This window comes from Anolis sagrei, chromosome 2 (genome assembly GCF_037176765.1).
Source record: "Anolis sagrei isolate rAnoSag1 chromosome 2, rAnoSag1.mat, whole genome shotgun sequence".
Lineage (NCBI taxonomy): Eukaryota > Metazoa > Chordata > Lepidosauria > Squamata > Dactyloidae > Anolis > Anolis sagrei.
This window is the reverse complement of record NC_090022.1, coordinates 8,040,991-8,064,623: the sequence shown is the minus strand read 5'-3', so window position 1 is coordinate 8,064,623 and position 23,633 is coordinate 8,040,991. Positions and strand designations below refer to the sequence as shown.

The following is a 23,633-nucleotide window of genomic DNA, read 5'->3' as shown; positions in this document are numbered from 1 at the left end:
AGTGGGCGAACTATATATATATATATGTATATGTATGTATGTATGTATTTATGTATGTAATGTAATGTTCGTTTGTGGGATTAACAGAACTCTAAAACCACTGGGGAGATTGACACCAAATTTGGACACAATACACTTAACAACCCAATGTATGCCCTTCACTCATAAAAACACTGAAAAACACAGCAGAAGGGACTTTAAAAGCCCCCAAAGTTAAATGACAATACAGAAAAAAGGTAAGAAAGAGGGAGGGAAGGGAAAGAAAGAAAGAAAGAAAGAAAGAAAGAAAGGGAGGGAGGGAGGGAGGGAGGGAGGGAGGGAGGGAGGGAGAGAGAAAGAAAGAAAGAAAGAAAGGGAGAAGGAAGCATGGAAGCAAAGAGAGAAGAAAGGAAAGAGGTAGAGAAGGAAGAAAGGAGAGAAAGAGGGAGGGAAAGAAAGGGAGAAGGAAAGTTAGAGAAGGAAAGAATGAGAGAAGGAAAGAAAAAAGGGAAAGAAGGAAGGAAAGAGGGAGCAAAGGAAGGGGGAAGTTGTAGAGAAAGAGGGAGGGAAGGAAAGAAGGAAGAAAAGAGACAGGAAGGGAAAGAAAAAGGGGGAAGGAAGGAAAGAGATAAGGAAGGAAGAAGAGAAGGAAAGACGGGAAGGAGGGAAGGAAAGAGAGAGTGAAGGAAGGAGGGAAAGAAGGAGAGAAAGAGGGAAGGTTTGTACCCGCCACATAACTGTGGCGAGTACAGGTAGTGTGTGTGTGTATGTAATGTTCGTTTGTGGGATTAACAACTCAAAAACCACTGCACGAATTTGTTACGCAGCAACATGTTTTACTCAGTGTCCAAAGTCCAAAATGCAGAAGACTCTCAGACCAGAGTAAAAAATGAACAGAAAAATCTTTACTTTTTACTCAGCAGAGTTAAAACATAAATTGGTGATGTTGCATACAAAAAATCAAGCGGTGCAACATTCTTCTGAATGGGCATAGACTACGTTATCATCAGCATATTGGGGTTCTATAACAGATGTTCTGAGGACAGACCTGGACAAACTTGGGTCCTCCAGGTGTTTGGGACTTCAATTCCCACAATTCCTAACAGCCTCAGGCCCCATCTTTCCCCCCCTTAGCCGCTTAAGGGCCTAAGGCTGTTAGGAATGGTGGGAGCTGAAGTCCAAAATACCTGGAGGGCCCAATTTAGCCCATGCCAGGGCTACTGGTTTCCCCAGTAACTTCACAGAGTTAATCAACTTATTCAAGCCATGGTCAGACCTTTTTTATTATTATTGGACCGGATAGTCTCGGGTTTCAGCTATTGTTGTTATTATTATTATCATCATCATCATCACAAAGGCTGGGTGGCCATTGGGGGTGCTTTGATTGTGCATTTCCTGCATGGACGAAAGGGGTTGGACTAGATAGCCCGGGTTTCAGCTATTATTATTATTATTATTATTATTATTATTGGACCGGATAGTCTCGGGTTTCAGCTATTGTTATTATTATTATTATCATCATCATCATCACAAAAGCTGGGTGGCCATCTATTGGGGGTGCTTTGATTGTGTATTTCCTGCAGGGATGAAGGGGGTTGGACTGGATAGTCTTTGGTTTCAGCTATTATTATTATTATTATTATTATTATTATTATTATTATTATTGGACCGGATAGTCTCGGGTTTCAGCTATTATAATAATAATAATTATCATCATCATCATCATCACAAAGGCTGGGTGGCCACTTATTGGGGGTGCTTTGATTGTGCTTTTCCTGCATGGACAAAGGGGGTTGGACTGGATAGTCTTTGGTTTCAGCTATTATTATTATTATTATTATTATTATTATTATTATTTTCCCAAAGGCTGGGTGGCCATTGGGGGTGCTTTGATTGTGCATTTCCTGCATGGATGAAGGGGGTTGGACTGGATAGTCCCGGGTTTCAGCTACTATTATTATTATTATTATTATTATCCCAAACGCTGGGTGGCCATCTATTGGGGGGTGCTTTGATTATGCATGTCCTGCATGGACAAAGGGGGTTGGACTGGATAGTCTTGGTTTTCAGCTATTATTATTATTATTATTATTATTATTATCACAAAGGCTGGGTGGCCATCTATTGGGGGTGCTTTGATTGTGCATGTCCTTCATGGATGAAGGGGGTTGGACTGGATAGTATCGGGTTTCAGCTATTATTATTATTATTATTATTATTATTATTATCACAAAGGCTGGGTGGCCATCTATTGGGGGTGCTTTGATTGTGCATTTCCTTCATGGATGAAGGGGGTTGGACTGGATAGTCTCGGGTTTCAGCTATTATTATTATTATTATTATTATTATCCCAAAGGCTGGCTGGCCATTTATTGGGGGTGCTTTGATTGTGCATTTCCTGCATGGACGAAGGGGGTTGGACTGGATAGCCTTGGTTTTCAGCTATTATTATTATTATTATTATTATTATTATTATTATTATCACAAAGGCTGGGTGGCCATCTATTGGGGGTGCTTTGATTGTGCATTTCCTTCATGGATGAAGGGGGTTGGACTGGATAGTCTCGGGTTTCAGCTATTATTATTATTATTATTATTATTATTATTATCACAAAGGCTGGGTGGCCATCTATTGGGGTGCTTTGATTGTGCATTTCCTGCATGGACGAAGGGGGTTGGACTGGATAGTCTCGGGTTTCAGCTATTATTATTATTATTATTATTATTATTATTATTATTATTATCACAAAGGCTGGGTGGCCATTGGGGGTGCTTTGATTGTGCATTTCCTGCATGGACGAAAGGGGTTGGACTAGATAGTCTCGGGTTTCAGCTATTATTATTATTATTATTATTATCACAAAGGCTGGCTGGCCATCTATTGGGGTGCTTTGATTGTGCATTTCCTGCATGGACGAAGGGGGTTGGACTGGATAGCCTTGGTTTTCAGCTATTATTACTATTATTATTATTATTATTATTATTATTATCCCAAAGGCTGTGTGGCCATCTATTGGGGGTGCTTTGATTGTGCATTTCCTGCATGGACGAAGGGGGTTGGACTGGATAGCCCGGGTTTCAGCTATTATTATTATTATTATTATTATTATTATCAAAAAGGCTGGGTGGCCATCTATTGGGGGTGCTTTGATTGTGCATTTCCTGCATGGATGAAAGGGGTTGGACTAGATAGCCCAGGTTTCAGCTATTATTATTATTATTATTATTATTATTATCACAAAGGCTGGGTGGCCATCTATTGGGAGTGCTTTGATTGTGCATTTCCTGCATGGACAAAGGGGGTTGGACTGGATAATCTCGGGTTTCAGCTATTATTATTATTATTATTATTATTATTATTATTATTATTGATGGAGTACTTGATGGAGTACTTCATGGAGTATTATTGATGGAGTACTTGATGGAGTACTTCATCATGAAGGTTTTACGGTGTCGTAAATTAGTTAAATTGGCCTCCCCGCATAAAGCAGTACCTAAATTTCCTACTTGACAGATGCAACTGTCTTTCGGGCTGCATAGGTCAACAGCAAGCTAGACTATTAATGGTTGGGAGCTCACTCCAACCCGGGCTGGCTTCGAACTCATGACCTCTCAGTCAGTAGTGATTTAATGCAGCTGGCTACTATCTGCGCCACAGCCTTCTCCTATGTTTTGTACGTGTCTAATGAATGACTCTGATTCAAGCATGGGCAAACTTCAGCCCTCCAGATGTATTATCCCAAAGGCTGAGTGGCCGTCTGTTGGGAAAAGCTTAATTTGTGCTTTTCCTGCATGAAGGCAGAAGGGGGTTGGACTAGATGGCCCCTGGGGTGGGTCTCCCACTGAAATACTGTTAAGTTTATGTTGGCTAAAACTGTCCTTCATTTAAAATATTCTATTGTTCTTTCTTTCTTTCTTTCTTTCTTTCTTTCTTTCTCTTTTGCACTATCAACGAGAGATGTGCCATGTGCATAGGAACTGGTTCATGCTTTCTTTTCCTTTTTCAGTTCACACATTGGCCTGGGAGGCTTCATGCCCAGCCAGAGTGCAAAAACTCCATGTGCCTGGCTTTGGAAGAGTTAAGCCCAACGAGGCGGTGTTTTCCTAGTGAAGGCGGAAATGAGATGTTTATGTCTGTGAGCCTTCCCAACCACAGGTGAGCTCCTCCTAAAGAGGTTCTCCTGGGCAAAGAAGAAGGTGAGTCTCCTAACCCCTTTCAGCACCCCTTTGCTTTGCTTTTCTCCTTTGTTGGGTGGGATAAAACCTCTAAAGCCTGCCTGGATAAAAAGGTTTTCATCTACTGCTGGAAGGATCCCTTTTGCAGACAGATGTTCCCGGCTAACATGAATCCAAAAGCATGTACGTGTACAGGTGTCCCTATCTCAGCCACCCACCTGGACACTTTCAGAGCATTTTGGAATCCCAGATAGAATCATAGAATCAAAGAGTTGGAAGAGACCTCATGGGCCATCCAGTCCAACCCCCTTCTGCCAAGAAGCAGGAATATTGCATTCAAATCACCCCTGACAGATGGCCATCCAGCCTCTGTTTAAAAGCTTCCAAAGAAGGAGCCTCCACCACACTCCGGGGCAGAGAGTTCCACTGCTGAACGGCTCTCACAGTCAGGAAGTTCTTCCTCATGTTCAGATGGAATCTCCTCTCTTGAAGTTTGAAGCCATTGTTCCAGAGGACAGGAGCAGGATTCAAAACGATCTTGACAGACTAGAGAGATGGGCCAAAACTAACAAAATGAAGTTCAACAGTGACAAATGCAAGATACTCCACTTAGGCAGGAAAAACAAAATGCAAAGATACAGAATGGGGGACAATGCCTGGCTCGAGAGCAGTACGTGTGAAAAAGATCTTGGAGTCCTCGTGGACAAGAAGTTAAACATGAGCCAACAATGTGATGTGGCGGCAAAAAAAGCCAATGGGATTTTGGCCTGCATCAATAGGAGCATAGTGTCTAGATCTAGGGAAGTCATGCTCCCCATGCTCTATTCCGCCTTGGTTAGACCACACCTGGAATATTGTGTCCAATTCTGGGCACCACAATTGAAGAGAGATATTGACAAGCTGGAATGTGTCCAGAGGAGGGCGACTAAAATGATCAAGGGTCTGGAGAGGGTGGGACAAAGGACGCTTGTCTGCTGGAGCTAGGTGTGAATGTTTCAACTGACCACCTTGATTAGAATATAATGGCTTGACAGTGCCTAGAGCAAAACTCTGAGGATGCTTGCCATAGATGCAGGTGAATCGTCAGGAGAGAATGCCTCTAGACCAAGGCCCTAGAGCCCGAAAAAACCTACAACAACCCGAGAGAAAGATGGATTCGTTCATCTTCTTTATATAGCCTCCTCTTGATAGGTCATCAATAAGAGACAACGGCTGATGCAACCCCTTTGCAATAACCCTCACATGGTTATGACTCAGCCATTATTACATTCCCTTAGTTTTTGCATCATGACACTCAGATGTGATGAGTGTGTTATGGTGCAGTGATAACGGAGTGTTGGTTTTGGGTTGATCTGCACGGTGTGTGGGTTTCAACACGGATTGAACTGTCATGGGTGCATTCTGTGGAATCAAAGGAGTTACAGTTTGGCAAGGTCTTGAAGAAGTGCCAAACAATAACTCCTAGGATTCTATAGCATTGTCGCAGTCCAAGTGGTGTCAAACTGCATTAATTCTACACTGTAGATACACCTTAGGTTCCTCCTAAAGGGAGCACAGCCAGGTGGAGTATTTCTCTTTGTTTTCTGCTTCTATGGAGACTAGGACGCGGAACATAGAATCATAGAATCAAAGAGTTGGAAGAGACCTCGTGGGCCATCCAGTCCAAACCCATTCTGCCAAGAAGCAGGAATATTGCATTCAAAGCACCCCAACAGATGGCCATCCAGCCTCTGTTTAAAAGCTTCCAAAGAAGGAGCCTCCACCACACTCCAGGGCAGAGAGTTCCACTGCTGAACGGCTTCACAGTCAGGAAGTTCTTCCTAATGTTCAGATGGAATCTCCTTTCTTGTAGTTTGAAGATATTGCTCCATTGCTGAACAGCTCTCACAGTTGTTGTTGTTGTTGTTGCTGTTGTTGTGGCACAGATCAGACCTGGTGTCTCTGGAAACTAGCTTTACTCCCCGTCCTTGGAGAACTACAGCTCCCGAGAGAGGCAGAGACCCCAAGGTCTCGCTATTCCCGAAGTTTCATGGGGTCCTCATTGTTGTTAAGGCCTTGGCAAATTGACCAAGACTTAACCCCTATTGTGCAGTCTGGTACCTTTGTCCTTTGCAGAACTATAAGTCACCATCCCTTGTTTGTGGGGGGGGGGGGCATGCTCGACGTCACAGACACAAAGAGAAGTCCCCTCCCCAACTCTCCCCAACTCCTAGCTTCTCCCAGTTTCCAGGTTGAATCTGATGTAAAGCAATGCCTTACGTGATAGGGATGTCCATGGTCGGTTCTTCACAGGACGTCTCGGTTTCTTTGCAGGGCTTGGCATTCCTCCGTAATTTTGCCAGAATTTTGCCAAAGGGAGGATGTGAGAGAAGAGACAAGAACTTCGTCGCCTAACTTGTTGCTTTTTTTGGAGATGGAAAAGCAAGAAGCAAGGAAAGGTCCTCCTGCTGTTCAAGGAGGGTTTTGGGAAAGAGGAAAGATGCAGAAAAGACTGGGGAAGGATATGAGCAGTTTGGAAGCCCGATGTCAACATTTCAGGCATTTCTGCTATGAGGAGGCACGGGATCCCCGAGAGATTTGCAGCCGCCTCCACTCTCTCTGCCGCCTGTGGCTGAAGCCCGAGCGACACTCCAAGGCAGAGATGCTGGACCTGGTGATCCTGGAGCAGTTCCTGGCCGTCCTTCCTGCGGAGATGGAGCGCTGGGTCAGGGAATGTGGGGCAGAGACCAGCTCCCAGGCTGTGGCCTTGGCTGAAGGATTCCTCCTGAGTCGGGACCAAGAGGAGAAGCAGCACTTGCAGGAGGTGAGTGGCTTTCATATGGGTCCTGCGCCACAGCCCGGTCTTCATATTGACCAGGCTGTGGTGCAGTTAGTCAGTAGCCACCTGCATTAAATCACTACTGACAGAGAGTCATGAGTTCGAAACCAGCCCGGGTCGGAGTGAGCTCCCGACCATTAATAGCCTAGCTTGCTGTTGACCTATGCAGCCCGAAAAACTGGTGTTAAAATTAACAACCTTAGAAATGCACATGATACATGCACATACAGACAAGAAGATTTCCTCTGTCCATGGTGCTGATCCGAAACTGCATTCTTTGTTAATATTTATTCATTTATTTATTTAAAACTCTTGTATCCCATTCTTCTCTAACCTCAGTGCAGGGACTCAGAACGGCTAACAGCAAGGATTCAGTGCTAACAATAGTAATCATTTAAAACATCATGTATACACAATAGGTTAAAAATACATATAAGATAAAGTACATATAAAACCAAATTAAAAACAACGTCCAATGTGGTCAATACCTTTAGTCGTTTAGCGGTCTCAGCCATCACTCTGCAAATGCCTCGTTCCACGGCCAGAATTTCAGTTGTTTCCTAATGGTCAGGAGGGATGGTGCAGATCTAACTTCATTTGGGAGAGAGTTTCATAGTTGTTGGGCCACCACAGAGAAGGCCCTGTCTCTCATCCCCACCAGTTGTTTTCTAATGGTCAGGAGGGAGGGTGCAGATCTAACTTCATTTGGGAGAGAGTTCCATAGCTGGGGGGCCACCACAGAGAAGGCCCTGCCTCTCATCCCCACCAGTTGTTTTCTAATGGTCAGGAGGGAGGGTGCAGATCTAACTTCATTTGGGAGAGAGTTCCATAGCTGGGGGGCCACCACAGAGAAGGCCCTGTCTCTCGTCCCCACCAATTGTTTCCTAATAGTCAGGAGGGAGGGTGCAGATCTAACTTCATTTGGGAGAGCGTTCCATAACTGGGGGGCCACCACAGAGAAGGCCCTGTCTCTCGTCCGCACCAGTTGTTTCCCAATGGTCAGGAGGGAGGGTGCAGATCTAACTTCATTTGGGAGAGCGTTCCATAGCTGGGGGGCCACCACAGAGAAGGCCCTGTCTCTCGTCCCCATCAGTTGTTTCCTAATGGTCAGGAGGGAGGGTGCAGATCTAACTTCATTTGGGAGAGAGTTCCATAGCTGGGGGGCCACCACAGAGAAGGCCCTGTCTCTCATCCCCACCAGTTGTTTCCTAATGGTCAGGAGGGAGGGTGCAGATCTAACTTCATTTGGGAGAGAGTTCCATAGCTGGGGGGCCACCACAGAGAAGGCCCTGTCTCTCATCCCCACCAGTTGTTTCCTAACGGTCAGGAGGGAGGGTGCAGATCTAACTTCATTTGGGAGAGAGTTCCATAGCTGGGGGGCCACCACAGAGAAGGCCCTGTCTCTCGTCCCCACCAGTTGTTTCCTAACGGTCAGGAGGGAGGGTGCAGATCTAACTTCATTTGGGAGAGAGTTCCATAGCTGGGGGGCCACCACAGAGAAGGCCCTGTCTCTCGTCCCCACCAGTTGTTTCCTAACGGTCAGGAGGGAGGGTGCAGATCTAACTTCATTTGGGAGAGAGTTCCATAGCTGGGGGGCCACCACAGAGAAGGCCCTGTCTCTCGTCCGCACCAGTTGTTTCCCAATGGTCAGGAGGGAGGGTGCAGATCTAACTTCATTTGGGAGAGAGTTCCATAGCTGGGGGGCCACCACAGAGAAGGCCCTGTCTCTCGTCCGCACCAGTTGTTTCCCAATGGTCAGGAGGGAGGGTGCAGATCTAACTTCATTTGGGAGCTGGGGGGCCACCACAGAGAAGGCCCTGTCTCTCGTCCCCACCAGTTGTTTCCTAACGGTCAGGAGTGAGGGTGCAGATCTAACTTCATTTGGGAGAGAGTTCCATAGCTGGGGGGCCACTACAGAGAAGGCCCCTGTCTGTCATCCCCACCAGACGCGATTGCAAAGGTGGCAGGACCGAGAGCAGGGCCTCTCCAGAAGATCTTGATGGTTTTTAGGGGAGAATACATTTGGACAAGTAAACTGGGCCGAAACCATAATACTAGCCAAAGTAGAATTTACTCCAAAGTATGTTCAACTCTTGGATATTTTTGAACTGCATGTCACACCATGGCTTTGCTCTAATGAGAGTTGTCATCCAATAAGGATCAGGCTGTGGCGCAGCTAGCTGGGAAGCTAGCTGCATTAAATCAGGACTGACCAAGAGGTCATGAGTTCCAAGCCAGCCCAGGTCAGAGTGAGCTTCCGGCCATTAGCCTAGCTTGCTATCGACCTATGCTGCTCGAAAGACAGTTGCATCTGTCAAGCAGGAAATTTAGGTACTGCTTTATGCTGGGAGACTAATTTAACTAATTTACGACGCCATAAAACCTTCCAGCAGCATGTAGAAGAATGAGGAAGTACTCCATCAAGGACTCAGTGTCACAAGTGGACGGTGAAGCAGCAGCTCCCTCTGTGGCCAGAAGTGAGAATACCCTCATGAAGCCAGAAAAGCTGGAATGTTAAATTGCCTCTGTATCTGTCTATATATGTTGTATGTCTAATTGGCATTGAATGTTTGCCGTGTATATGTGCATTGTAATCTGCCCTGAGTCCCCTGCGGAGTGAGAAGGGTGGAATATAAATACTGCCAATAAATAAATAAATAATAAATCAATTTTCTTGCCAACCTTGTACGGTCTTTGTATCTTCAGGCGGAGAAGGGTCCATCACACTCTGGACAAAGAACGCAATGCTTGTGGACCAGGCAGGAAAAGAACACAGATCCTGCCTCACTGGGTAAGGATGGAAGTACACACAGAATGGCTGTTTCATTACACGATGTAGCACTATTTTTGTTTGCTATAGTTTTTCAATGCAAGGGCAGATGTCTTCACTGTGTCTGGTTGTGATCCCCAGGTTGTGCCAACCAGCTTTTGTATGATATTGTTTCTAGCACCCACTTTTTGCTTGGAAGAATGGGTTGAATATCACCCACTTTTTGCTTGATATTCAAGCAGTGCTTCTTATAAATCAGAGCACCGTCCAGAGTGACTCACAGGCATTTAAGTGTGCTGCAATCCTCCAGCGGTCATCCTCAGAGCTTGAGATACTTGTCCATTCTTAAGGTGAAAAGCACATGTCTACATTTTAAATAGATTAGGAATTTGGTTAAAAAATCCTTGTGCTGCTGAACTACTGATCTGAAGGTTGGCAGTTCGAATCCGTGGTACAGGGTGAGCTCCTGCTGTTAGCTCTAGCTCCTGCCAAACTAGCAGTTCGAAAACATGCAAATGTGAGTAGATCAATAGGTTCCGCAAAAAGATGCTCCAAGCCGTCTTGCTGGCCACACAACCAGGAGGAGTCTACGGACGCAGGCTCCTCAGCTTGGAAATACAGAAAGAGCACTTCCCCAGAGCTGGAGATGAGCACCGGCTCCAGAGCCAGAAAGGAAAGCAGAAGCCTTTGTCTTTGCCTGTGTACTGCAATCCACTCTGCTCTGAGTCCTTTCGGAGAGAACGGCGGAATATAAATAAAGTGTTGTTATTATTCTCCCTCTGGGTTGCAGCTGGTTGTGGAATGGTTCCCCTTGGGGAAGCCTGATTGGGATTGCCACTTGTACAGGAGTTGATTATAAATTGTATGATTTTAACTGTATTTGTGTTTAGATTGGCTGCAGTAATGCTGGAGCGGCCTAAGTCAGAGGAGTCCTCCATGTGCGTTGCCATGGAGACCGATGCAGGAGAGAGGGAAGTGGGAGGAGCTTAGGGGGAGAGTTTGAAAAAAACGACAGTTAAAAATCAGTTAGGGTTTAGGTTTAGAGGAGTTAGGTTCAGAGGAGTGAGGAGTTAGGAGAGAAGGAAAGGAAAGGTGGCGGAGTGACTTGTGAAGCAAAGCTTTGAGGCTTTGAAAAGCTGGATTTGGCTATTGGAAGTTTCTCAGGCTAGTGCAGCCGAATGGTGAAACATAGCTGGTATTCTTTTAGTCTAAGGAGAGGCTAAAGAATAGGTTACTTAGTATTTGATCTAGGGAGGATCAAACAAGGGAAACATCCCTGTATTGAAACTTTGTCTGAAACAAGTGCTCTACGTCAGAAAGATACTGTGTTACTTCAAAGAATGAATTGTTAAAGTTACAAGTATTATTCCAAGTGCAACAAGGAAAAGTTACGTCTTGCAACCACACGCTGTGTACTTAATAAAATTGTTAACTTTTATTTGAAGATTGCCTCAGCTCCATCTATTCTGTGTCCAAAGTGCCATTTCTCACAATATTACAACTTACCTCACGTGGTGGCAGAAACGCAGGGAAAAGTAACCAAATAAATCTACATTCTTCTCTCCAGTCACGCTACAGTATATACAGTGTAATTATTACTAAGTTATTACTTTCTTAATAAAGGAGGAGGTGCAATTGAACAGCCTCCCTTCCAACTTGATGGTAAATTTGGTTCCTAATCGGCAACCTCCATTGCAAATCGGCCAGTTCTTTTAAAATTGGGAACTGGGGTAAAATCTCCTGAATACTGGATTCCTTTCAAATTGGTGGCAACAATAAATCATCCCTCCGCTCCCTTGCTTCTTTGCATCACTGCTTTCATGCTGGTGTTGAATTCAAACATTTTCCTTGAGTTCTGAATAGATCCAGAAAGTTCCAATTTTTTTTCTTCATGTCAGGAGCGACTTGAGAAACTGCAAGTCGCTTCTGGTGTGAGAGAATTGGCCATCTGCAAGGACGTTGCCCAGGGGACGCCTGGATGTTTTGATGTATTACCATCTTTGTGGGAGGCTTCTCTCATGTCCCCGCGTGGGAAGCTGGAGCTGACAGAGGGAGCTCATCCGCGCTCTCCCCAGATTCGAACCTGTGACCTGTCAGTCTTCAGTCCTGCCAACACAAGGCTTTAATCCATTGTGCCACTGGAGGTTCCAGTTCCAAAATAGGGCTATTATATTGTATAAATTCACAAAGGACCACTCAAAGAACCATGATTACTTGTTTGTCTTGGCTAGCCTCATGGTTACTGAGTCTACAAAGACCTTTCAATGTGTAGCTTTTGCTTCGATGGTGGTGAGTGTAGAAAGACATGAAGAATATAATGCCTTTGGTCTCTCTTACAGAGGAAGGAAGAAGGAGAACACAGATATGTAACAGCTCGTTTCATGTTGATCCCCTGAGAACAGCTTCCAGGAGTCTGGATCAGGTAAGAGGCAAAATCTCTGGAGGGCCAAGAAGGGGGCAAGTGGAGCGCCCCGATCCCTTGCTCTTCTCTTCCATCCAGACATAATCCTTCTCTTTCTTTTGCTCCAGTATGTAAAGATTCCCAGGAAAGAGTTAAAACACATTGCGCAGTCCCAATCTGTCCATATTTCTGTTCTTCTTGGGGAAAGCATGTTATACTTCTATTTATTTATTTATTATTTACAGTATTTCTATTCCGCCCTTCTCACCCTGCAGGGGACTCAGGGCGGATTACAATGCACATCTACATGGCAAACATTCAATGCCATTTAGACATACAACATGTATAGACAGACACAGAGGCAATTTAACATTCTAGCTTTCTGGCTTCAGGAGGGCAATGCTTGATTCTGGCCACAGGGGGAGCTGCTACTACACCGCCCACTTGTGACACCAAGTCCTTTGATGGAGTACTTCCTCATTCTTACGCATGCTGATGGAAAGTTTTACAGTGTCGTAAATTACTTAGCTTCCCCGCATAAAGTGGTACCTACATTTCCTACTTGACATATGCAACTGTCTTTCAGGCTGCATAGGTCAACAGCAAGCTAGACTATTGATGGTCGGGAGCTCACTCTGAACTTCAAACTCATGACCTCTTACTCAGTAGTAATTTAATGCAGCTGGCTACTAACTACTATAGCTGCGCCACAGCTCGCTTATAAATACTGTTTTGTCTCTCAGGTGACCTTTGAAGACGTGGCAGTGCCTTTCAGTGAGGATGAGTGGGTCTTGCTGGATCCAGACCAAAGGGCCCTTCCATAGAGAAGTGATGGAGGAAAATTTGTCTATCATAGCTTCTCTGAGTGAGTCTCACACTTTTTTCTGTTGTTTTATCCTGCCCTGTGTTGTTATATTTCTGCAAGATGAGCCATCCTCTTCCGCCAGGGCTTGTTTCAGATATGCTTCTAATGACAAAGCATAAGGATGGATGAGAACCTGAGAGGTATTCCCACTCTTATAATTTTTTTTTTACTACATTTTAAGCAGTTGTTGTTGTTGTTCATTCGTTCAGTCGTCTCCAACTCTTCGTGACCTCATGGACCAGCCCACACCAGAGCTCCCTGTCGGCCGTCACCACCCCCAGCTCCTTCAAGGTCCTTTAAGCAGACCCCACCTGAAATAACCCTGTGTCCACATCTTGGCAACACAACTTAAGAAGGATATTGGCAATCTGGAAGTTGTCCAGAAAAGGGCAACCAAAGCCCTGTGAGGAACAGCCCAGGGAGCTGTTTTGGTTGGAGAAAGGAAGGCTGAGAAGGGAAATGACAGCCATATCTAAATGTTTGAAAGGATGTCACATTGAGGAGAAGGCGAGCATGTTTTCTGCTTCTCTGGAGTCTAGGATACAAAGCAATGGATCCAAAGTTCAGGAAGAGTGATTCCATCTAAACCAGAGTTTCTCAACTTTGCTAATTCCGCAACCTGTAAATACAGTTCCTCATGTGGTGGTGATCGCAACCATAACATTATTTTCGTTACTACTTTGTAATGGTAATTTTGTTGTTGCCTCAGGCTGGGACCCTTCTGGATGGGGTCACGTGGGTTTTTGTATGAGAGGGCCTTTGTATGATAGGCCCTCCAGATCCACCTGGTCAGGCTCATGGCCTAACGCTCGGCACTGAAGTGGGGTACAGGGAGGGTACAACACCCTTGTTACGCCAGCTCCACTGGCTGCCTATTAGCTTCCGAGCACAATTCAAAGTACTGGCCTTGACCTATAAAACCCTATATGGTTGCAGCCAAGCTTACCTGTCTGAATATATCTCCCTCTACAAACTCCCAAGGACCTTAAGATCGTCTGGAGAGGCCCTGCTCTCGGTCCCACCGCCATCATTGTCGCATTTGGTGGAAACGAGAGACAGGGCCTTCTCGGTGGTGGTCCCCCAGCTATGGAACTCTCTCCCAAATGAAGTTAGATCTGCACCCTCCCTCCTGACTGTTAGGAAACAACTGGTGGGGACGAGAGACAGGGCCTTCTCGGTGTTGGTCCCTCGGCTGTGGCTCTCCCTCCCTAATGAGATCAGATCTGCCCCCTCCCTCATGACTTTCCAGAAGAAGCTCAAATCCTGGTTGTGGGATCAAGCTTTTGCAGAATAGATTGTTTTAATGGACTGACGACAATGGATTGATTTGGAAGACAATGTGAAACGGTGAACCGTTTTAATGTATTTATAATTGTTTTAATGTATGCTAAATGTATATTATGCTTTGTTTTTATTGTTCGGCACCGAATGATGCCTGTTGGTAGCCGTCCTGAGTCCCTTTTTGAAGGCGAGAAGGACAGGATAGAAATGCTCCTAACAGATAATAAATAAATAACAAACTTGAAAGCTTCAGATCTGGTCTGTTTTGGAAGCTGTGTGCCATCCATGCTTTCTCCTCTCAGTGTGATGAGGTTGTCAGTTAGAATCATAGAATCATAGAGTTGGAAGAGACCTCGTGGGCCATCCAGTCCAACCCCATTCTGTCAAGAAGCAGGAAATTGCATTCAAAACACCCCAACAGATGGCCATTCAGCCTCTGCTTAAAAGCCTCCAAAGAAGGAGCCTCCACCACACTCGGAGGCAAAGAGTTCCACTGCTGAACGGTTCTCACAGTCAGGAAGTTCTTCCTCATGTTCAGATGGAATCTCCTTTCTTGTAGTTTGAAGCCATTGCTCCACTGCGTCCTAGTCTCCAGGGAAGCAGAAAACAAGCTTTCTCCCTCCTCCCTATGACTTCCTCTCACATATTTATACATGGCTATCACTCCAGGACAGGAATAACCCTCTGACTTTAAAACACCACATGTTGAGTAGGGAAAAACAATCCTTTTATTGATGATAAGTAAGGGCAGCAAAGTAAAAAAGGCACTTTAAAGGAATAGGTAAATCCAATTAGGTAAGAAAATAAGCAGGAACAAATTAGTTCAAGGTAAAGTTCAGCAAAGTTCAAAAACAAAGTCCACACTTCTCTAACAAAATCCAGAGAAAACCAGGAAACGTTGATCCAAGGCATGAGTATGTAATCACAAGGGACAAAAAGCCAAACCAAAAAACAAGAAATCCTTAAACATTCTAAACTTCCTGACTGTGAGAGCCGTTCAGCAGTGGAACTCTCTGCCCCGGAGTGTGGTGGAGGCTCCTTCTTTTGAAGCTTTTAAACAGAGGCTCGATGGCCATCTGTCAAGGGTGATTTGAATGCAATATTCCTGCTTCTTGGCAGAATGGGGTTGGACTGGATGGCCCATGAGGTCTCTTCCAACTCTTTGATTCTATGATTCTATGAATCTTTCAACCACGGCTTCCATGAAATAAGGACAAGATCTGAGCAGGATTCTAAACGGTGCTTCATCTGGTTAGATTTCCCATGCCTGGAACATTTAAGCCAGTCCAAACCAGGAACTGGTTTCGCTTTCCTTGAGCGGCCCCTTATCTTTTTCTGTCAGAGCCTGGCAGAACGCCAAAGGCATTGCTCGACCTATCTGTTTTGACTAATTTCTGCTTGCCTATCTATCTGCTCATTAGTTTCTGCAGGTGCCGAGTTGTTTTCAAGCCCCAAATCCTGGGAGCTCTCTGGGAACAATTCAGGGAGTAAACCATCATCCCTATACCCTGTAGGAACATTCTCATGGGAAACTAGACTTTGACCAGGTGTCTCTATGTCATTCTCTGCATCAATATCACTGACCAAACCATTGCCATCTTGGACCTTGTTTACATCATTCCCCCCATCCAAAGCACTCTGTTCCTGAAACACAATCACAAGCTGAACAACAAAAACAAGCTTGCTTCCTCCTCCCTATGACTTCCTCTCACATACTTATACATGGCTATCATGTCTCCTCTCTGCCTTCTCTTCTTCAGGCTAAACATTCCCAGCTCTTTAAGCCGCTCCCCATAGGACTTGTTCTCCAAAGTTATCTCTTTTGTCCCAGTCCTTGGTTCCTTCTGACAAGTCGTTTCTTTCCTTTGAAGGTGATTGGCAGGAGAGTGGCAATGAAAGACAACCAAGGATGTCTCGGCTCCAGAGAGTGCCGTGTCAACAGGAGAAAGGGAAGCAAACAGAAACTGACAGTCCAAAGAAGATGGAGAACAAAGCCTCTGCTTTGTATGCTTCGGGTGCCTTTGAAATTCCTACCCAAGAAAACGCAGGTGGAAATGAAAGGAATGAAGGTATTTCCCTTAATTCAGATGTGGAAAGAACCTTGGTTTATAGTGGAGCTCATAACGACAGTATTCGTATGCAAGAGGAAAACTTTGGTTTGATGGATTGTGGGAAGAGGTCACACTTTGAGTCGTACCAAAGTATACTCACACCGGCGAAACCCTACAACTGCTTGGAGTCTGGGATCAGTTTCAGTGAAAGAACCCACCCAACTTCCGACCAAATCTCTCTCGAGCAGGGAGAACTATTTACGTGTTTAGAGTGTGGTAAGAGCTTCATGAAGAAGGTGAGCCTGATGCTCCATCAGAAGATACACACCGGGGAGAAACCCTTCCAGTGCTTGGAGTGCGGGAAGAGCTTTCGTTGGAGGTCGAACTTCACCTGCCACAAACTGACACACCTGGAGGGGAAGCCGTTTAAGTGCCCGAAATGTGGGAAAAGTTTCCGCTCGAGGTCCAACTTATCATCTCATCGGCTAACTCACTTGGAGGAGAAGCCGTTTAAATGCCTGGAGTGCGGGAAGAGCTTCGGTTGGAAGCAGAGGCTCGCGGATCATCAAATAACTCATGCGGCGGAGAAGCCGTTTAAGTGCCTGGAGTGCGGGAAGAGTTTCAACTGGAAGTCCAACTTCACTCGCCATCAGTCGACGCACAGAGCAGCGAAACCATTGGAAGCAGAGACTTGCAGAGGATCAAACACCTAATACAATAGAGAAGCCATTTAAATGCCCCAAGTGTGGAAAAGCTTCCAAGTAGAGAGAGGTCACCTGGAGTTTTGGAGTTGGGTGCTACCTCTATGCAGATGACATGCAACTCTTACTTACCTACTTACTTACTTAGGCGATCCCTCGTTTTCTGAGGAGGATTGTCTTCCAGTGTTCTTGTGGGTCAGTATGTGGCTGTGGAGCTCTATTCTTGCTCTGCATCTTCTCCCACAGTGAGGGCATTGGTTTCCAGGTGGAAGGCAGTCTCGGTCGGGGTTGGCTTGACGCGCCTTCCTCTTGGCACGCTTCTCCCTTTCGCCCTCCATTCATGCCTCTTCAAATTCTGCAGCACTGCTGGTCACAGCTGACCTCCAACTGGAGCGGTCAAGGGCCAGGGCTTCCCAGTTCTCAGTGTCTATGCCAGAGTTTTCAAGGTTGGCTTTGAGCCCATCTTTCAATCTCTTTTCCTGTCCTCCAACATTCCATTTTCCGTTCCTGAGTTCAGAGTAGAGCAACTGTTTTGGGAGACAGTGGTCGGGTATCCAGACTACGTGGCCGGTCCAGCGGAGCTGATGGTGGAGGACCATCGCTTCAATGCTGGTGGTCTTTGCTTCTTCCAGCACGCTGACGTTTGTCCTCCTGTCTTCCCAAGAGATTTGCAGGATTTTCCGGAGGCAGCGCTGATGGAATCGTTCCAGGAGTTGCATGTGACGTCTGTAGACAGTCCACGTCTCACGCAACTTTACTACTCTTTTCCACCGAACTCCAAGGAAGAGCCTTGGGTGCTGGACGAGTGCCTGACCGCTGTGGCTGTCTGGATGAGGAGGAACAAGTTGAAGATTAATCCCGACAAGACAGAGGTCCTTCTGGTCGGTCGTAAATCAGATCGGGGTATAGGGTGGCAACCGGTGCTGGACAGGGTTGCGCTCCCCCTGAAGTCACAGGTCCGCAGTCTGGGTGTCCTCCTGGACTCATCACTTAGACTTGAAGCTCAGGCGTCGGCAGTGGCCGGGAGGGCCTTTACACAATTAAGACTCGTGCACCAGCTGCGACCGTACCTTGTGAAGTTGGATCTGGCCAGGGTGGTCCATGCCTTAGTCACCTCCAGATTGGATTACTGTAATGCACTCTACATGGGGCTGCCCTTGAAAACAGCCCGGAAATTTCAAACGGTACAACGGACGGCAGCCAGGTTACTAACCGGTGCTTCTTGCAGGGAACAGTCAACCCTCCTGTTTAAGGAGCTCCACTGGCTGCTGTTCATTTTCCGGTCCCAATTCAAGGTGCAGGTTCTGACCTACAAAGCCCTGAATGGTTTGGGACCCGCCTACCTGCGTGACCACATTTCTGTGTACGGACCCACACAATCTCTTCGATCATCTGGAGAGGCCCTGCTCATGCTCCTACCTCCTTCGCAGGTGCGATTTTTGGGAACGAGGGAGAGGGCCTTCTTGGTGGTGGCCCCCCGACTCTGGAACTCACTTCCCAGGGACATTAGATACACCCCAACGTTGGCAGTCTTTAGGAGGAACCTGAAAACGTGGTTGTTCCAGTGTGCCTTCCCAAAATAAGGAGAACTCTTAGCAATATGTCCTCACAATGCACTTTAATACTGACTTAGGATGGACTGTGCTCCCTCGTTTCTCTCCGAAAAATCCTATCCTAGTTATATTTTACCTGTTCACGTCAGCATATTTTCAATTTTAATCTATTACATTTGGCCCGGCCATTTTTAAAATTGTTTATGCCACTATTGATTGTTTTTTGTCTATGTGATTTATATGATTTGTATTTTATTGATTGTTTATTGATGTTGTGTTTATTGGTGTTTTGTTTGATGTACTTTGGGCTTGGCCTCATGTAAGCCACACTGAGTCCCTTGGGGAGATGGTAGCGGGGTACAAATAAAGTTTATTATTATTATTATTTATTGTTGTTGTTGTTGTTGTGAAAACACGCAAATGTGAGTAGATCAATAGGTATCACTTCTGCAGGAAGGTAATGGGGCTCCATGCAGTCATGCTGGCCACATGACCTTGGAGGAGTCTATGGACAATGTCGGCTCTTCGGCTTAGAAATGGAGATGAGCACCAACCCCCAGAGTCAGACACGACTGGACTTAATGTCAGGGGAAATCTTAAACTCATAAGGGCAGTAAGGAGAATTGGGTATTGCGACGCCTGCATTTCTATGGAAAGTTGAATGCGTATGTATTTAGAAAAGCTGGGACATTTTATGTTCAAATACATGCTGCTATCAATCAGAATTAATGTTAAAGGCTTTCATAGCCGGAATCACAAGGTTGCTGTGAGTTATCCGGTCTGAATGGCCATGTACCCGTAGCACTCCTTCCTGACGTTTTGCCTGCACCTATGGCTGGCACCTTCAGAGGTGCTGTTGACAGTGAGGTGAGTGGAGTGTATATATCTATCTGTGGAATAATGTCCAGGGTGGGAGGAAGAACCCATGTCTGTCTGAAACAACTGTAAAGGTTACAATTAGCAAGCTTGAATAGTATTGAGTAGCTATGAAGTTTGCAAAGTCGATCAGTGAGGGTGTCTGCGAAGAGGTAGCCTGGCCTCTGTTGCCTGGAGGCACCCTCTGTGTGTACATTCCACTTGCCTCACTGTCAACAGAATCATAGAATCAAAGATTTGGAAGAGACCTCATGGGCCATCCAGTCCAACCCTATTCTGCCAAGAAGCAGGAATATTGCATTCAAATCACCCCTGACAAGATGGCCATACAGCCTCTGTTTAAAAGCCCCCAAAGAAGAACTTATGAGGATGCCAGACATAGATGCAGGCGAAAACTTATGAGGATGCCAGACATAGATGCAGGCGAAACGCCAGGAGAGAATGCTGCTGAGAACTTTTGCGGATGCCAGACATAGATGCAGGCGAAACGTCAGGAGAGAATGCTGCTGAGAACTTATGAGGATGCCAGACATAGATGCAGGCGAAACGTCAGGAGAGAGTGCTGCTGAGAACTTATGAGGATGCCAGACATAGATGCAGGCGAAACGCCGGGAGAGAGTGCTGCTGAGAACTTATGAGGATGCCAGACATAGATGCAGGAGAAACGTCAGGAGAGAATGCTGCTGAGAACTTATGAGGATGCCAGACATAGATGCAGGCGAAACGTCAGGAGAGAATGCTGCTGGAAGGTGGCCATGCAGCCTGGAAAACTCACTTCTGCAGAGGCTTGCCACAGATGCAGGCAAAACTCCAGGAGAGAATGCTACTGGAACATGGCTGTGACAGCCCTGAAAACTCACAGCTACCCAGTTCTCCTGCTTGGTTTCTGGAAGGATTAAAACCAACCCAGAAGGATTCCACCAGAGAAGAAGGGAATAAGTAAATAAATAAATAGGGCGGGCTTTAGGACCCAGCATCTCCTCTTCTCAGCAGCGGGCCCTGCCTTTCATTCATTCCTTCTGGCCATAGGCTCCTCCCCTTTGTTATTGCCTGACTGCCATAGGGGTGAGGCTTCCTAGAGAGGCAGGAAGTGGAGTTTACAAGGCCCTTCCCCTTCCGGCCAGTGCATTGCTGGGAGAGGAGGGTGAGTGGAGGTCCTCCAAGCTGTTCCTCTGGGCATGTTAAGAGTGAGGCTGGGAAGGGAGGGAGGAAGGGGCCCAAATGGGGATGTGTTTGGGATTAGGAGGGGCTCCACTGGAAGGGGATTGGGGGAAGGAGGGCTGGAGGGTGGGAATGAATGGGGCAAAACAGGCTTGGGCCTTCTCTCCAGGGGTTTTGGACTACAACTCCCACAATTCCTAACAGCCGGTAGGCTGTTAGGAATTGTGGGAGTTGGAGTCCAAAACCCCTGGAGGGAAGGCCCAAGTTGGCCCAGTGGCTGTTAGGAATTGTGGGAGTTGGAGTCCAGAACACCTGGAAGGAAGGCCCAAGTTGGTCCAGGGACTGTTAGGAATTGTTGGAGTTATAGTCCAAAACCCCTGGAGGGAAGGCCCAAGTTGGCCCAGTGGCTGTTAGGAATTGTGGGAGTTGGAGTCCAGAACACCTGGAGGGAAGGCCCAAGTTGGCCCAGGGGCTGTTAGGAATTGTGGGAGTTGGAGTCCAAAACACCTGGAGGGAAGGCCCAAGTTGGTCCAGGGGCTGTTAGGAATTGTGGGAGTTGGTCCAAAACACCTGGAGGGAAGACCCAAGTTGGCCCGGGGGCTGTTAGGAATTGTGGGAGATGGAGTCCAAAACACCTGGAGGGAAGGCCCAAGTCGGCCCAGGGGCTGTTAGGAATTGTGGCAGTTGGAGTCCAAAACCCCTGGAGGGAAGGCCCAAGTTGGCCCAGTGGCTGTTAGGAATTGTGGGAGTTGGAGTCCAAAACCCCTGGAGGGAAGGCCCAAGTTGGCCCAGTGGCTGTTAGGAATTGTGGGAGTTGGAGTCCAAAACACCTGGAGGGAAGGCCCAAGTTGGCCCAGGGGCTGCTAGGAATTGTGGGAGTTGGAGTCCAAAACACCTGGAGGGAAGGCCCAAGTTGGTCCAGGGGCTGTTAGGAATTGTGGGAGTTGGTCCAAAACACCTGGAGGGAAGACCCAAGTTGGCCCGGGGGCTGTTAGGAATTGTGGGAGATGGAGTCCAAAACACCTGGAGGGAAGGCCCAAGTCGGCCCAGGGGCTGTTAGAAATTGTGGGAGTTGGAGTCCAAAACCCCTGGAGGGAAGGCCCAAGTTGGCCCAGTGGCTGTTAGGAATTGTGGGAGTTGGAGTCCAAAACACCTGGAGGGAAGGCCCAAGTTGGCCCAGGGGCTGCTAGGAATTGTGGGAGTTGGAGTCCAAAACACCTGGAGGGAAGGCCCAAGTTGGTCCAGGGGCTGTTAGGAATTGTGGGAGTCTTCGGAGGCAACCCCACATAGAGTGCGTTGCAGTAGTCTAAATGAAATGTAACAAGAGTCTGGACTACTGTGGCCAAATCAGACTTTCCCAAGGTTACAGGCGCTTGAGTCCAGGAAGACATTGAAACAAGGTTAAATATAAACAGTATTTTTAAAATTCCCAGTTAAATACCATTAAAACAAATTCAGAGTTAAAAACCACATTAGACAAAAACCAGCATTAGAATACTAGAGTTGGAAAAGGCCCCATTGTACACCTAGTCCAACCCCTGCCATACGGGAAAAGCACAATCAAAGCACCCCAGACAGATGGCCATCCAGCCTTTGTTTAAAAGCCTCCAAGGAAGGAGCTTCCACCACACTCCGGGGCAGAGAGTTCCACGTTTATGATAACTCTTACAGTCAGGAAGTTCTTCCTAATGTTCAGGTGGAATCCTTTTCCTGTAGTTTGAATTTTTTGTTTATTGCTTGTTGTTTTTATTATTGCTTGTTGTTTTTGATGTGTTGTTGGGCTTGGCCTCATGGAAGCCGCTCCGAGTCCCTTGGGGAGATGGTGGCGGGGTATAAATAAAGTATTATTATTACTATTATTATTATCCATATTAGAATAACAATAATATAAAACAAGAGAAGCTTTTCAGTGTGTGAAAAAGCACACTAGTAAAATAATGTATTTATTTATTATTTATTTATTTACAGTATTTGTATACCGCTTTTCTTACCCCGAGGGGGACTCAAAGCGGTTTACACATAGGTAATAGCAAAATTCAATGCCAGTGCAAACAATTACAATTATACACTACAATTAGACATAAATCAAGTTAAAAACAATACATCCACAAGCAATAAAACAATAAAACAGTCTCATTCTGTCAAATTGCCATTCCAGTCATTGTCTTTCTGAAATGCTGCATACGTTTACTTCTACTGCCCAAAGGCTAATATATTCCCCAAAGCTTTCTGGAAGAAGAAGTTGGCTAGCTTCCCTAGCAAGGGAGTTCCCTATGAGGGAGCAGCCACAGAGAAGGCCCTTTCTTGCATTCCCACAAGGGCAATGAGATGGAGAGAAGTCCCTCCCCCAAATATCCACAGGTGTATAGACATTCCACAGGCATATAGACACTCCACTTGCCTCAACCCAAACGGGCCTTGGAAGATGCCAGCCACAGATGCAGGTGAAACGTCAGGAGAGAATGCTACTGGAACATGGCCACTCAAAACTCAAGCAATCCAATGTTTTCTTTTCTTTCTGTCTATTGACTCCTGGGCTTTGTCTCCTGTACAGAGAAACAGGCCAGCGTCTGGCTTAAATTGGATGGTTAAACATCTTGCTACCTGAAGGAAAACGTCATAATTGGTCCTTCAGGGAGGCTTTGCTGCCTCAGCTATGCAGCAGAATACTCTTCTGTCTCCAGGAATGCAGTAAGTTCTATTTGTTTATTTATTTACTCCATTTATATACCGCTTTTCTCAGCCCTTGGGTGAGTTCTAGCTCTCAATCCACCCATCTTCTCTTGACAGAATGGGGTGGGTGTTTGAAGGTGGAGCCATCCTGTCGGGCAGAATGTTGTTTTTGGGCTACTCCGTTGGTTATAGAATCATGAAGTTGGAAGGGACCCGAAGCTCCATCCAGTCCAACCAAATACCCAACCAAAGCATTATTTACAGGTGGTCATCCAGCCTCTGCTTAAAAACCTCAGAGAAGGAGACTCCGCTGCCCACTCAAGCAGCA

General features: G+C 46.2%; 1 protein-coding gene and 1 pseudogene across 2 annotated transcripts; both read left to right on the top strand.

Annotated features, from left to right (window-relative positions):
* Positions 1-23,633, top strand: part of LOC132765304 (zinc finger protein 585B-like) — a 46,922-nt pseudogene that overhangs the window by 11,445 nt on the left and 11,844 nt on the right.
* LOC132765792 (zinc finger protein OZF-like) lies at positions 419-18,977 on the top strand. 2 transcript variants are annotated; one of them, XM_060760063.2, is made up of 6 exons: positions 419-4,176; positions 6,469-6,958; positions 9,680-9,764; positions 12,083-12,165; positions 12,888-13,009; positions 16,162-16,251. In XM_060760063.2, the coding sequence occupies exons 2-5, from the start codon at positions 6,569-6,571 to the stop codon at positions 12,966-12,968; spliced, it is 639 nt and encodes a 212-aa protein (XP_060616046.2). In that variant the 5' UTR covers positions 419-4,176; positions 6,469-6,568; the 3' UTR covers positions 12,969-13,009; positions 16,162-16,251. The 2 variants fall into 2 exon arrangements, with proteins under 2 accessions (XP_060616046.2, XP_067321557.1); XM_067465456.1 differs by lacking the exons at positions 419-4,176; positions 6,469-6,958; positions 9,680-9,764 and having other exon boundaries at positions 12,085-12,165; positions 16,162-18,977.

Excerpts from the sequence above, each read along its gene's own strand:
- LOC132765792 (XM_067465456.1), top strand. The coding sequence starts at position 12,925 with ATGAGTGGGTCTTGCTGGATCCAGACCAAAGGGCCCTTCCATAGAGAA. Across the intron at positions 13,010-16,161 it reads GTCTATCATAGCTTCTCTGA|GTGATTGGCAGGAGAGTGGC; the intron begins GTGAGTCTCACA and ends TTTCCTTTGAAG.